The sequence below is a fragment of the Henckelia pumila genome, chromosome 4 (assembly GCF_033568475.1).
Source record: "Henckelia pumila isolate YLH828 chromosome 4, ASM3356847v2, whole genome shotgun sequence".
Lineage (NCBI taxonomy): Eukaryota > Viridiplantae > Streptophyta > Magnoliopsida > Lamiales > Gesneriaceae > Henckelia > Henckelia pumila.
In genome coordinates, this window is record NC_133123.1 from 118313951 (window position 1) to 118328689 (window position 14739).

Consider the following 14739-nt stretch of genomic DNA (forward strand, 5'->3'; position numbering starts at 1 on the left):
ACCCCTCAACCAATCGATCCCAAAAAAATTAATTTATTGAGGAAGATGATGGTGAATCACGTACATATCATGTAGTCAAGAAATGGTATTATAAAATTTATTGTGTTTGGAGAGTTAATACAAAGAAATCTCATGTATCAGGAAGTGTTAACAAACATTACCTAACATAGAGAATGACAACATATTTGTGTTTGCTTTTAGAAATTTATTGACAATTTTCCCTAGTTTTAATACCTAATGAAAAAGTTTGGAAAGACAATCTAGATCAATATATATTAAATAAAAGTAATTTCAACAAATAATCAGATGAAAAGATAGAGAAAAATATTATTATGATCTCGAAAGGTAAATAACTCTCCCATTTTGTTAATCCGATCCACCTTACAATATTATAAAAAAAGAGTTTTGTTTTTGTTTTTTTCCTTTTTGAGGAAAGAAAGAAAGAAATAAATAAATATCGAGTTTATCAAACCAAGTTGACCCTAATACATCCGAGAGAGATTGAATTATTGAGTGTGTGCGGATATAATATATGAATAAACAGAGGCTGCCAACCAGCCTACAATTCCAGTACAAAGGACTTTATATTTCAAAATATTTAAAAATTCATCCCCTCAATTTTCCAAGTCAACTATCCCCTTTAACTACATTACAGGAGATTCATCACCCAAATTCAAGAAAATTCAGGTAAGATCACTTCTCTCCAATACCCTTTTGTTAATTTCTTGGTTTTGTCCCATTTTCAATCAGTGGCTGACGAAAAAACCAGAAAATAACAAATGGGTCGCAAGCCAAGCGAATCCGAATCCACTCGGTGGGGCATACTGATCCTCTTCTTGATGGGTTTGATCTCTTGCTCCATGGTTTACATTTTCATGTCATCTATAATGAGTTTGAGGCCATCGGCCAGTGTTAAAATGGAGTCTTTGGTGTCTGAAAGTGGAGAAAATTCAAGAATGGGACAAAATGGTGGGGATTGTTGTGGAGGGATTGAGGGTGTAGAGTTGTGGGGGTCTGCTGTGAAATGGGGCTCAGACTTTAAGTTCAATACTTCTGTAGAATGCTGTAAAGCCTGTACGGCTATGTGTACAGGGACAGATGGGCCTTGTCTCTGTGATACATGGGTTTTTTGTGGGAACAAGGAAGCTTGTGGGGAGAAATTTGGTGAGGTGTGTTTGAATTTATTCATTATATCTTCTACTTTTCCATGATTTGTTGATTGAATTTTATTGTGTTTGTTAGCACGAGTATAAACAATTTAGCCTGTATGTTAGTCCCCCTTTGTTTGATGATTGAGAGTGAGAGTAAGCTCCTTCCAGGTGAGAGGGATAAGCGAATCTCCTAATATTACAAGGAGATCAGAGTAAAATGTGGGAGAAAAAGCCAATTTTTAAAACAAGGCAAGGAGATTGAGAATCAACTATGAGAGAACTAGTATGAAGACAATAAAGTCAGTCAAGAATCTATCTATTTCCTTGTAAATTTAACAGGTTGATGCATCAGTCAAGTGGAGGTGGTTTTCCCCTCAATTTTACATTTTATATATTTAACAAATTTTAGTTTTCAACTCAAAATACATTATAAAGCTTTCTTGGATCAAAATAATAGGCCCACCCCTGGCAAGTAAGTTCTGTTTAGTAGAGTTCTGATCCTGATGTGAAATCACCTTGAATTATCTATAATCTGAACTGAATTGATTGGAAATTTTTTATTTATTTTCCGTTTCTCAACTTTCTCTGAACCACTTTTTTTTTTTATTATTTGGAAATGGCTGATGTATGTGTTTGATGGAGATTGTGTCATAAGTATAAATCATGTAGTTGTGTTCAATTGCCCAGAGTTACTTGGCTAGAGAAAAGTGGCATGCCTTATTGGAGCGAATGCCTTGTTGAGAGAAGTAAAACCTTTTTTCTGTGTTTCATCCTCTAATTGTTTCCATTTCTTTTATTGTTTCAGTGCTGGCTGAAGAAACAGAAGGATGTCTTAGTTCCTGATAAGCATGAGGCTGGGAAAAAAGTAATGTGGACATCAGGCATTGTTTTTGGGAGAGGAGAGGTATTTATAACCATTAAATTCCCTGGATCAATTTCATTTTATGTCCTATTGCAACAACAAGCTATTCTCTTTGCCATTTTATGAATAATGACTGGCTTCTTGTCCTGGTAGTCGTGATATTATCTAGATTGGGCTAGTATGTGTGTCTGTGTTAGTCAGCCTTTTACCTGCTGCTTCATTATTCTTCCGCTATAGCAAGGTTATCCTTTGAAATAGAAAAGAATTCTAATTTCATACGTAAATTATCTAAACTATAAGTTTCCCATCTCAAAATACACGATTCCAGCACTCGATATTCATTTTTTTAAAAAAATCTTATTTTTGAAATTTTCTCATTCTAAATTGGTATTTGTGCTGGTCTTTAGTATAGTTCATTTTATCTTTACTTCGGGCTAGCGGTTTGCTATGTTCTCTTTTGTTCACTTCGCTTCTACCCGGCCTAAGTGTAGTTTAATAGGTGACCCAGGGGTTGCTCCTTGTTCCTTCGCTCACATTAATTCCAGATCTTCCTCATGCGTGCATATGTGCACGCGATCAAGATATCAAAACGCGAGTTTAAAGCCCTAGTTGATAGATTATCCATCTGGGGGGTCTTCAAATCGGATGTTCCTTCTCACTCCATGTTTCGTATTGCAGGGTATAGTTGGCTTAGAGACGGATTATGGTACCCTTCACATCAAGGTATGTACTTAAAGGAAGGAGAATGCACATGTATTCCAAATTGTGTGCTTCATAATGAGATAATGGCTCCCTCAATTTTCCTGCGTTTGCATCGGATGATTGGATCAAGTTTTAGCCATATATTGATGACCTGTAAATAATCATAGAATCAAATGTTCGAACCTTTGTGAAACCATCACTTTCAAAACAGATGAAGGTCATCGTAAGTACAGTTAAAAAATGTCTGTTGGGATTTTTTTTATGCAGTTACATGAATTTATGTGAAGTTGAAAATTAGTTAATCTACATGCGTTGGGCCTGTGTAAACAAGGTGGGAAAAACCCAAGTAATGCTAACATTTTAAAGACAATACGATATAGCTTTTCCTCGGGAATTATTTAATCGATCAATGCCTTTTTATAATCGACTTTTTATCAACTTCAATTTATTATTTTGGAAGTGCAAATTTTCAGTACCTTTTTGGTCATAATATGGATGATTTGTCATAACGTGAATTTCTAATTATCAATTTTCGCTGCCTCTGCTTCCATAATTTTATAGAAGCACGATGGTGAATATAATGAAATGGGAAGTCACCTAGTCCATATTTTTTGAGAAACGTGAACTTTCTTGCGTGGTTTAGGCCATATACATGAAGTTGCTTTTAAATTCGTCTCCTGTTCATGTTGATACAATTTTGAGGCCAAATATCATGGATTTTCGAAATGGGAATTAGGAAATTACATATAACCTTTGAGATTTATGTTGCTTTAAATAAAATGCAGCTTTAGGCATAAAGAATACAGCTTTGCTCTATCTTTTAGTTTGATCACTTGCATGTGGTTCTGAGAAAGTTAAAACTAGGTTTATCCAGTGGTTTGAACAATCTGAGCTCAGCTCAAAACTGAACAAAACTTTAGACTTCACCAAACACTTTTGATCTTTAAAGCACAATCTAAGGTTACAGTTCGAGGAAGTTAAACTTGTTGCCTATGCAGGATTCCTCGTGCTGAGGAGATAGCTGAGAGAATTGCTCCGCAGATGCATTTTTGTTGAATTCTTAGAAAAACATCTCATCATGTAAAAGAAAGAACAAGGACATTAACAACATACATCAAGATTAAAGCATTGTTCAGTCACTTTGTATTCAGTTACATCATCTCAACTGATGGTTTCAATAATCTTTGTTCAGCTTTTACCCCACTGTTCTCCACATTCAGTTGCATACATTCTGGAGTTGTTGGCACTGCGACATTGTGCAGGTTGCCATTTTTATAGGGCAGAAAATCGGGGTCAATCCTGGGATGTCAAAGGAAACCACATTCAAGATGTAAGACTACAGCTTCATAAATTGATGCGACAAGCATGCATGCTCCCCTTACAAATAGTTTTCTTTTCAAAATTCGTTTTTGTTTTTCAAAGATGTGAGTTTGCCCCTCTCACTTGATTTTTCGAGCTCTTCTTGACCGGGTCCGTGAAGTTTGTATGATTGTAGCTGATGCGAAGAGAAACTAAGATGAGGCCTCATGGAAATTTGATTGTTTAAAATCAAGAAAGGGGAACGACTTGTGACTCTTGCCTTCCTTTTCAAATTTTAGGCTTCTTATGGTCCTCCATTTGCCCTTATCCAAGGAACTCTTGAAGCACAAGGAACGACGTTCAACAAGATTCAAATGGAGCACTGCCCCACTGTAAAAAGGGGTTCTGTTGCTTGGGTTGGTTCCGGCCCTGAATTCTTCATAAGCTTAGCGAATCATGAAGAGTGGAGAAATTCATACACCGTATTTGGTTCTGTACTTCCCGAAGACATGGTGATAGCCGAGAAAATCGCTCAGCTCCCTGCAAAACTAGATGTTTGGAACAATGTTAACGTCTCGGTTTTAGAAAAGACGGTACCTTTGAGACTTCAGAGAATCAAGATTGGTAACGGTGATCTAAATGTTAGTGATGAATAGGAGATACAATACATAGTTGTGTGTGTGTGTTTTTTTTATTATACTGTATCAACGCATTTTTTAGTCATTCCAGAAGAATAATATTAATATTAAACCACGTTCAAAAGGGATCATCGCATTCCATTAATTTTCATAACTGTTTTCTTCTGACAAATTATAAGCTTTGATACTCCACTTCTCTTATCTTCAAATTTTCAGAGTTGAAGATAATTATGTTTTATAGAGAGCAATTTGTTTTTCCAATGTTAATTTCTGTGTCAAATGGTGAGCCAGCCGGTACGGCCTCATTTAATGGTGGGTTGTGGCGGGTTGGTGTGATTTAACGTCACTAACCACTGTAATATGATTGTCCCTGTTGAAGGCCAAAATCTACGTTCTACGGTCATTTGTAGTTGTCAATTATCATTACATATGAAAAGTTACAATTTTATTTTATTTTATTTAATCTTAAAAAGAATGATTTCTGTATTTCATATTTGTCTTTTTATTTGTTATAAATATTCACTTGCTACCTTCTCCTAATTGTAGTTTTGATGTCTAATTATCGAATAAATTTATATTTTTTATCCTATAATTAAATCATGTTTTTAATTTTTTTGTCATATCATCGGTTAATCATCCATATTAGACTTTTAGCCCTTTAACTTGTGCTTTTTCGGCTCAATGTTAGTTTTTTTTTTTTTTCACCAGACTGTTGATGTGATAATGGATACGTTAATTTTACACATGATTATTTTTCGGTATTACATCAACACTACAATGAAAAGTGACTTAAATCGAAACAAAGTGACACGCTAGTTTTACACATGATTATTTTTCGATATTATATCAACACTTCAATGAAAAATGACTTAAATCGAAACAAAGTGAATTAATTGACTACTAAAAAAATGAAAAATATACAAGTTAAAAATCCAAAAATATATTTTTTCCCTAACTGTTGTAATACTTGTTTGTTATTTTATTTAATTAGTAAGTGGTCAAATATCTTAATGTATTTCTCTAATTACACAAAAATATAATAAATATGACATCAGTTTTAATATATATATATATTCATTGAGAGTAGCTATTTAGTCTATCGTTTCCAATATATTATCTTAAAGAGTAAAATTTATTTTGATATACGAACTATTTATAAATTGTCAAAATTGGTATATGAATAATTAACAATTGGTACATGATCAAATTAGAAAGTCAATTTGATCTTTATTTAGGTTCAATATTATGATTAAATTCAACTAGTGTTACATAATTTAGTTTTGGTGATGACAACTAGTAGTAGAAGACATATCCACTAGACAACAAATCAGTAGTAATAGAAAGCACGCGTAAATCAGAAATCAATAGGCTAATTAAGTCCGTAAATCTAAAAAATCAAAAGCCAGTAGAACAAATCTGATAAACTAACTTAAATTAAAAGACATAATCAGTAGGCTTAAATCGAAAAACTAAGTAGACTACTTTTCAGTGGATAGAGATCATCAACTGTGCTCCTCCCACAGCATTTGGTGTCGTGGGAGTTATTTATAGATATTTCTTGATTTTAGGCATTTAGGAAATTAATTATGTTAACTTAAGTAATTTTAAATTCTTGTTAAATAATATTTTTATATAATCTTCTTCAAAACTTGTGTTAATTAATGAGTAAAGTTTTTAAATAATTATATACATATCAAATTATATTTAAATTTATTTAATATGAAATAACATATACAATTTAAATATATTAAGTTAAATTAATGATTTTATAATTAATATTATTATATTAAATTTTTACAGTTCTTGTAGGACATTGGAACACACGATGAGCTATCTGTATCTTATTTAGCACCTCCGGTATCTTGTGAATGTCTTCAAACAACTGGAAGTCAATTCAAATACACCGAATTATTGATGGTATATATGAACTTTTAATGATATCTATAAATTTTTTGGTGTGTAAAAATCTTAAGCCAAATAAAATATTGTGGTGAAAATATTTTTATAATATTTATTCTTATTTAATGTAGACACAATTTGATCATTATCAGTATTCTCTTAAAGTCATGGATTTCAATTGAGATTTATCCAATACATATTCTTGATTGGTGTTCTTTATTTTTGAAAGAATAACAGATTAACAATGTTAATTGAAATAAAATCTCAAATATATGAAATATTTATTTTTGATGGAAATATGATACGGAATTTTAGTTTATGATACTGCATGATGAAATTGTACTAAATTTTAATTTAAGTGTTAAAATATTAATAATCTTTTATTGTTAAAAAATTTATTCATTGGAAAAAAAAAACATTACTTACCAAATTCGGAAAAATGATATAAAGTAATTTTTTTGACAAATTTAATATAATAATATCAATTGTAAAATCATTAATTTAACTTAATAGAATTTCGTATATATTATATTAAATAAATTTAAAAATAATTTGATATATATACATATAATTATTTAAAAATTTTACCCATTAAATAACACAAGTTTCGAATTTAACATTTGAATTTAACCAGAAATTAAAATTACTTAAGTTACTTAAGTTAACATAATTAATTTTGACTAAAATCAAGAGAAGTCCATAAATAACTCCCAAAACACTTGGTGCTGTGGGAGGAGCACAGTAGAGGATCTCTATCCCTTTTTAGTAGCAACATCATTTATTAGTCGTTCTGTCTTAATAGTATATTTCATTTAATGTCACGGACTAGCATTAATGGCACATTTATTGCTGTTGGAAAAAACTGGCGAGTTCCCAGACCAATTACGATTGATACCCGGTGCAGCGGAAGTTTAAAAATTTTTCATGGAACGTTTCCATGGTATGGGTATCAACCGTTCATCGATTGAATTACGTGTGTGTAAAATTTAAATAACAATTAAATAAATTTTACCTCAAATCTCGCAACGAGATTAATGGACACCAACAGAACAATTCTGCTCTTGTTGTCTCTCCCTGGAACCGATGAACGCCTTCAATCAGGTCCACGAACAGAGGTTTAATCCCTCTGATAGATTGCACTAGAAAATCTATCAGAAGTTTTCTGCGAAGAGAATACACGAATTTGATTCGTTATTCCTTACTGCGATTCAAAATCACAGACCGGAATTTCTCAGACAGAGAGGGAAGGGGGCGACGGCCAAGCTTGAGAGAGGGGCTAGGGTTTCGATTTTTTTTTTCTCTCAAAATTATGAGCTATCGTGTGTAATTTCTGTACTGAAATAACTTATTTATAATGCAGGCCACTAACACCTTAGGGCCCATTAGTCATAAGCTGGGGCCCGACAAGCAAAGCCCGCTCGTTCAGAAATTAATATAAAATTCACCGTGACTCCGATTGATGAAACGATTTCACCAATGTGCACAGAAACCATTTCTGCACGTTTTAAAGTCAAAATAAATTTTCCTGAATCCGAATTCAGTGGTTTCCAAAAATGTCCATCCCTATGTCATTTTAGGAAATCCTACTCCCTTACTCTTATTTAAGAAGTCCAACTCCTTAGTTCATTAAATTTAACTCTTTAAATTTAACTATCTCAACGGGGATTAAAACTCCATTACACTGTGTGACCCTCAATGGTTCAGGGATACAGCTAGCCGTGGGCTCACAACTCCTTGTGACTCGGAACAACACTTTCCGACTTGCCCAACGAATCATGGTAAAGCGCCTAGCAACATCGCCCCATGATTCCCTAGGTATCACTGATAGTGCCTACAAGAACCAGTAGATTTTGGTTAGCGTACAGTACGGTCCCTTCATCCATATATCCCGATCGAATCAACAACCATTGGTATATCGAGAGTCGCTCAAGATTCGATAACTATGCAATGCATCTTGAAGATCAAATTAGTGACATCGCATGTGCTACTAAGAAACCATTTCTTAAATCACATCAAGTACTCTGGCCAGAGATTTGTTACACTAATATCTCCTCAGATCGCATAGGATATCCACACTCGCAAGTATGTGGTGAATCCTTGACAACAATGCATTGACTCCTATATGTGTCGTAACTGTACCCAATCTCGACACCTGATGACCCCCTCAGAGTCGGTAAACGAGTCAAAGCACAGTACTAGCATATAGAGTCTCCATGATGTTTCAAGTCGTAAGGACTAATGGTGTACAACCAAAACCGCGGACTTTATCCACTCGATAAGTGATAACCACTTGGAAAGTCCGGATAGGGTAGTTCGACTATTCATCCTATGAATATCCATTTGCATGCTTCGAACATCTCCATGTTCCCTACCAATGAAACGTGGTACTCCGCATCGCAAATGCTAGTCTCAAACTCGAGCGATCCTTATCCTTATTATCGGACGGCTCAATCGACTAGGAACGGTTTTAGAATATACAGTGACTATAAGATGTATTTCATGATAGACATCTCCATGTTCTACCACATCTTACATACACTATAGTATATTCAAGGTCTTTATCAAAACAACAATAGTATATCACAATATAACAATATGAAGTAATATAAAGTCATTGCCATAAAAGTGTAAATAATATTAAACAAAAGATTGTTTATACAAAGAGTCAACAAAGCCCATAGCCACACAGTTGGCTCACTGGGCACCCACTCTTACAATCTCCCACTTGCCCTATAGCCAACTAGTCATACTACGTAGACCCATTGCTTCGCGATGTTTGTCAAACAATGGTCCTGGCAAAGGCTTAGTAAGTGGATCAGCGATATTGTCTGCAGAGGCCACTCGTTCGACACTGATGTCTCCTCTTTCCACAATCTCCCGGATTATGTGGTATTTCCTCAGTACGTGTTTGGATCTTTGATGAGACCTTGGTTCCTTTGCTTGAGCAACGGCACCCGTGTTGTCGCAGTACACCGGGACTGGACCAACAAATTCAGGAATGACGCCCAACTCTTGGACGAAATTCCTCATCCAAACGGCCTCTTTAGCAGCAGCTGATGCTGCAATGTATTCAGCCTCAGTGGTGGAATCCGCTGTGGTGTCCTGCTTGGAACTCTTCCAAGAGACAGCACCACCATTGAGCATGAACACAAATCCAGAGGTTGACTTCGAGTCATCCACATCACTTTGGAAGCTAGAGTCGGTATAGCCTTCCAGTTTGAGTTCTCGTCCTCCATAAACCATGAACATATTCTTAGTCCTTCGCAAGTACTTAAGAATGTCCTTCACGGCTTTCCAATGCATCTGACCAGGATTAGACTGATATCTGCTCGTGACACTCAGAGCAAATGCTACATCCGGTCTGGTAGATATCATCCCATACATGATACTACCTATAGCTGACGCATATGGTACATGTGTCATATTCTCTATCTCTGCATCAGTCTTGGGACACATAGACTTGGATAGAGAAACTCCATGACACATGGGTAGATGTCCTCTCTTGGACCCATCCATTGAAAACCGTTTCAATATGGTATCGATGTAGGTTGATTGAGTGAGTCCTATCATTCTCTTAGATCTATCCCTATAGATCTGTATCCCAAGAATGTAGGATGCCTCACCCAAATCCTTCATCGAAAATCTACCTGATAACCATATCTTTGTTGACTGCAACATCCCTACATCATTCCCAATGAGTAGGATGTCATCAACATAAAGTACTAAGAATGTCACCGCATCCTTAACTACTTTCTTGTACACGCAAGGTTCCTCCGGGTTCTTGATGAAACCAAAGTCTTTAATTGTTTCATCAAATTTCTGGTTCCAACTTCTTGATGCTTGTTTTAGACCATAAATTGATCTTTGAAGCTTGCATACCTTATGCTCGCTTCCCATGGATGTGTACCCCTCAGGCTGCTTCATATAGATTTCTTCCTTAATGTCTCCATTAAGAAAAGCAGTCTTCACATCCATTTGCCATATCTCATAGTCATACCATGCAGCTATGGCAATAAGGATTCTTATGGACTTGAACATTGCAACTGGTGAAAAGGTTTCGTCATAGTCAACTCCTTGCCTTTGAGTATAACCTTTAGCCACCAATCGCGCCTTGTAGGTCAATACCTTACCATCAGGCCCAAGCTTTCTTTTGTAGATCCATTTACACCCTATTGGAACAATTCCATCGGGAGGATCCACTAAAGTCCAGACTTGGTTAGTATGCATCGAATCCAATTCTGATTGCATAGCTTCAAGCCATAAATTCGAATCCGCATCAGAAATTGCTTCCTTGAAGCTTCTTGGATCACATCCAATGTCGGGTTCATCTTGACCCTCTTCAAGAAGAAGACCATATCGAACTGGAGGTCTAGAAGTCCTCTCGGATCTTCTAGGTGCAGGCGTGTCCAGCAATGGTTCCTGAGGTGTGGGATCGTTATTTTGTATTTCGGGTTCTTCTCGAACTTCTTCGAGTTCCATCATCTCGCCTTTCTTATCCAATAAGAATTCCTTCTCCAAGAAGGTGGCATTCCTAGAAACAAACACCTTTGTTTCAGCAGGATAATAGAAATAATATCCGATTGAATTCTTCGGATACCCCACAAAATAACACAAGCTGGATCGACTATCCAACTTATCTCCCACTGTCCGCTTCACGTAAGCAGGACATCCCCAAATCCTCAAGTACGAATACTTAGGAGCTTTGCCATTCCATAACTCGTATGGTGTTTTGTCCACTGCTTTAGTGTGGACGTTGTTCAACAACAATACCGCCGTTTCAAGCGCATAGCCCCAAAACGAAGGTGGAAGCTCAGTGAAGCTCATCATAGATCGAACCATGTCCAACAAAGTTCGATTACGACGCTCCGATACACCATTAAGCTGTGGTGTCATAGGAGGAGTCCACTGAGAGAATCCCATTCTCTTTCAGATAGTCCAAAAACTCGGTACTCAAGTATTCTCCACCTCGATCCGATCGAAGTGCTTTAATACTTTTACCTAGCTTGTTTTCTACTTCAGCCTTGAATTCTTTGAACTTTTCAAATGCTTCAGACTTATATTTCATTAAATATAAATACCCATACCTTGAATAATCATCAGTAAAGGTAATGAAGTAGGTGTGGCCATGTTGAGTCCCTACTCTAAATGGACCACAAACATCTGTATGGATCAAATCCAACAGATTTTGACTACGCTCAGGCTTCCCCTTAAAAGGAGATTTAGTCATTTTCCCTTTTAGGCAGGATTCACAAGTAGGTAGAGAGTTAATATCAGACATATCAAACATGCCCTCTCCCACTAGCTTGTTCATCCTCCTTGAGGAAATATGACCTAGTCTAGCGTGCCAAAGGTTTGCCGGGTTTTGACTATCGATTTTCCTTTTGTTTGTTGTCGCCGGTTTGTCAATACAATTCACTGGAACGTCTTTTAGTTTTAAATTATATAGATCGTTTTCAAGTTGTCCATTTCCAATTAAACATTCATTCTTGTAAATATTGCAAATCCCATTCACAAAATTACAAGAATAACCATCTCTATCAAGCATAGAAATAGAAATAATGTTTTTAATTAAATCTGGCACAAATAAAACATCTCTCAACAATAATTTAAAACCATTATGCAAAATCAAACAAACATCTCCAATGGCCGTAGCTTCAACTCTGGAACCATTCCCGAGCCTCAGCTGGGTCTCACCCATTCTAAGCCTGCGACTTCTTGTCATCACCTGCAAATCATTGCAAATGTGAGATCCACATCCGGTATCCAATACCCAAGAAGTTGTATTAAGTGACATGTTTATTTCGATATAGAACATACCCTTTGCAGTTCCCAACTGCTCAAGATACTCCTTGCAGTTGCGCTTCCAATGACCCGGCTTCTTGCAGTAATGGCAAACATCCTTGGATTTTCCATCGTTTGAAGCCTTTGTCTTTTGCTTCTTCTCGGGTTCCACTTTCTTGGGTGGGGCAGAACGTTTCTTGCCCTTCATACTTGGCCCCTTCTTAGCAGAAGATGAGGAGCCCACCAAGAAAGCTGGCTTATCCTTCTTAAGTGTGGATTCATATGTAACGAGCATATTGACCATCTCTTCAAGGGTGGCCTCTATCTTGTTCATATTAAAATTTATCACGAATCCATCAAATGAAGAAGGAAGAGATAGAAGCAGCAAGTCCACATTGAGTTCATGCTCCAACACCAAATCAAGGGTCGCTAACTTCTGTATGAGCCAAATCACTCGTACCCCATGATCACGGACCGAAGTCCCTTCACGCATGCGGCACGTCATCAACTCCTTAACAGTAGAGAACCTTTCAGCCCTCGACTGAGCCCCAAAAAGTTCCTTGAGTTGCGTGTGAATGTCAGCAGCATTCACCGTGTCCTCAAATCGCCTCTGGAGTTCATCAGACATCGAGGCTTGCATATAGCATTTGGTCTTGATGTCATGGTCGCACCATGCATCAAGTTTGGCCAATTCCTCCGGACTTATGTCAGCTGGTGCTTCCTTCGGAGGTGCTTTCTCTAACACGTAGAGCATTTTCTCCGAAGTTAAGACAATCTTCAACTTCCGGAACCATTCCGTATAGTTGGCGCCAGTCAGCTTGTTTTGTTCGAGGATCGAGAATAAAGGATTTCGCGAATTCATTGTATGAAATACTGAAAAGGAAAAACAGACATATATCAATGATTGTTTAACAATTTACTAAGACATAAAATAGGCGAATTTAATTTTATGAATCTCACTCCCACTATTTTAACGATTTCACCACCCTCTAGTGAAAACGGGAAACTTTTTCCTTAGTGAGAACATGGAGTCCAATTGACAAACTTATGGTCCCGAATAATATCAGCCAACCATAATTCTCAAAAGGTAGAGCCCAATTGCTTCCAAAGCAACCCCCATGTGTTTACCTCATGTCCAATAAGGGCCCAATAATATGACGCCGTTTAAAGTGACATGTCAAGATGACCCATCAATATTAAGTTGTGATAGACGGTCGCCATGTGGATCCCCCAATAATATGAGCCGATCCCATGGGAGTTCCACCCAACTTACAACATTTGTCGATCCAATGTACAGCTTTCCGACGGACGGGCCCCCCCAATAATATGAGCCGGACCGTATCCGCGGGTAGCATCACATACATTGACCGTTGATGGAAGGTGGGAACATTTAAACAATATTTAAATTTCCTTTATTTATCTTGATATAAATTTTAAATCATATTTAAAATGAGGGATTTTATTTATAAAAATATTTGTCTCATCATATTTAATTTATTGCATGCATTGCCGGATTCACGCAATTTATGTCTAAACATGCATACAATCATAATATCACATATTATATAGGATGATCGATTCCATTTCTAATTGACCCGTGGTTGCCAATCACGGGTCTTAGTCCAATCCTAGGTAATATGCAGTATGCAAATGCAATCCTATTACATATGCTTCCAATTTACATTTCTTCAGTCTTCATTGTCTGCTGGGCCCACCATCTTCAAATCTTGATCTCCCACTAAATCTAATGTATTTACAATTAAATAACAATGACAAGTAGGGGATACATTTTTAGGGGGTGGGAACGGGCTATAAACCAAGCCCACTTTTATTACATATGACATTCATATCGGGCCATAAACCAGGCCCATTAATAAAACCAACAACAATAAAGACAAAATGTAAATTCCTAACATACACCTACAAAATTGGTCATGGCAATCGATCATCCTTATCCAATAACATTTAATTCAAAATTAATTTATTGGATAACATGCTGTGGCAATTCAAATTTAAACAAGATAAAATCATATTTTATATATAAAATCACATTTCACATATAAAATCATATTTTATCTCCATATCAAATAAAATCATATTTTATCTATAAAATCCAATTTTACAAATAAAATCATATTTTATCTAATATATCATAAGATCATATCTTATCATCAATTGTACCAAAATAATTGATTTCAAAATTCAATTTACGGATAAAATATTAAAATTTTCCAAAAATTCAAATTTATCCAAAATCAATTTTAAAATTTACGGACTCGAACAATTCGATCCGAAATCTCGTGAACCAATCAAAAACAATTTTTGACCGTACCAAAAATAAAATTTTAAATATTAAAATTAATAAAAATATTAAAAATTAATTTTTCCCGCGGGCCACCCGGGACAC

The 14739-nt window shown here is 35.9% G+C and overlaps 1 protein-coding gene across 1 annotated transcript; it reads left to right on the forward strand.

The window, feature by feature from the left end:
* Window positions 1–563: 563 nt before the first annotated feature.
* LOC140864343 (uncharacterized) lies at window positions 564–4796 on the forward strand. The gene is made up of 5 exons (XM_073268478.1): window positions 564–1169; window positions 1957–2055; window positions 2692–2736; window positions 3908–4045; window positions 4314–4796. The coding sequence occupies exons 1-5, from the start codon at window positions 780–782 to the stop codon at window positions 4668–4670; spliced, it is 1029 nt and encodes a 342-aa protein (XP_073124579.1). The 5' UTR covers window positions 564–779; the 3' UTR covers window positions 4671–4796.
* The last annotated feature ends 9943 nt before the right edge of the window (window positions 4797–14739 follow it).

Coding starts and splice junctions, on each gene's coding strand:
- LOC140864343 (XM_073268478.1), top strand. CDS start 780: ATGGGTCGCAAGCCAAGCGAATCCGAATCCACTCGGTGGGGCATACTG. Junction 1,170..1,956: donor GTGGGGAGAAATTTGGTGAG/GTGTGTTTGAAT, acceptor TTATTGTTTCAG/TGCTGGCTGAAGAAACAGAA. Junction 2,737..3,907: donor ATGGTACCCTTCACATCAAG/GTATGTACTTAA, acceptor ATCTTTGTTCAG/CTTTTACCCCACTGTTCTCC.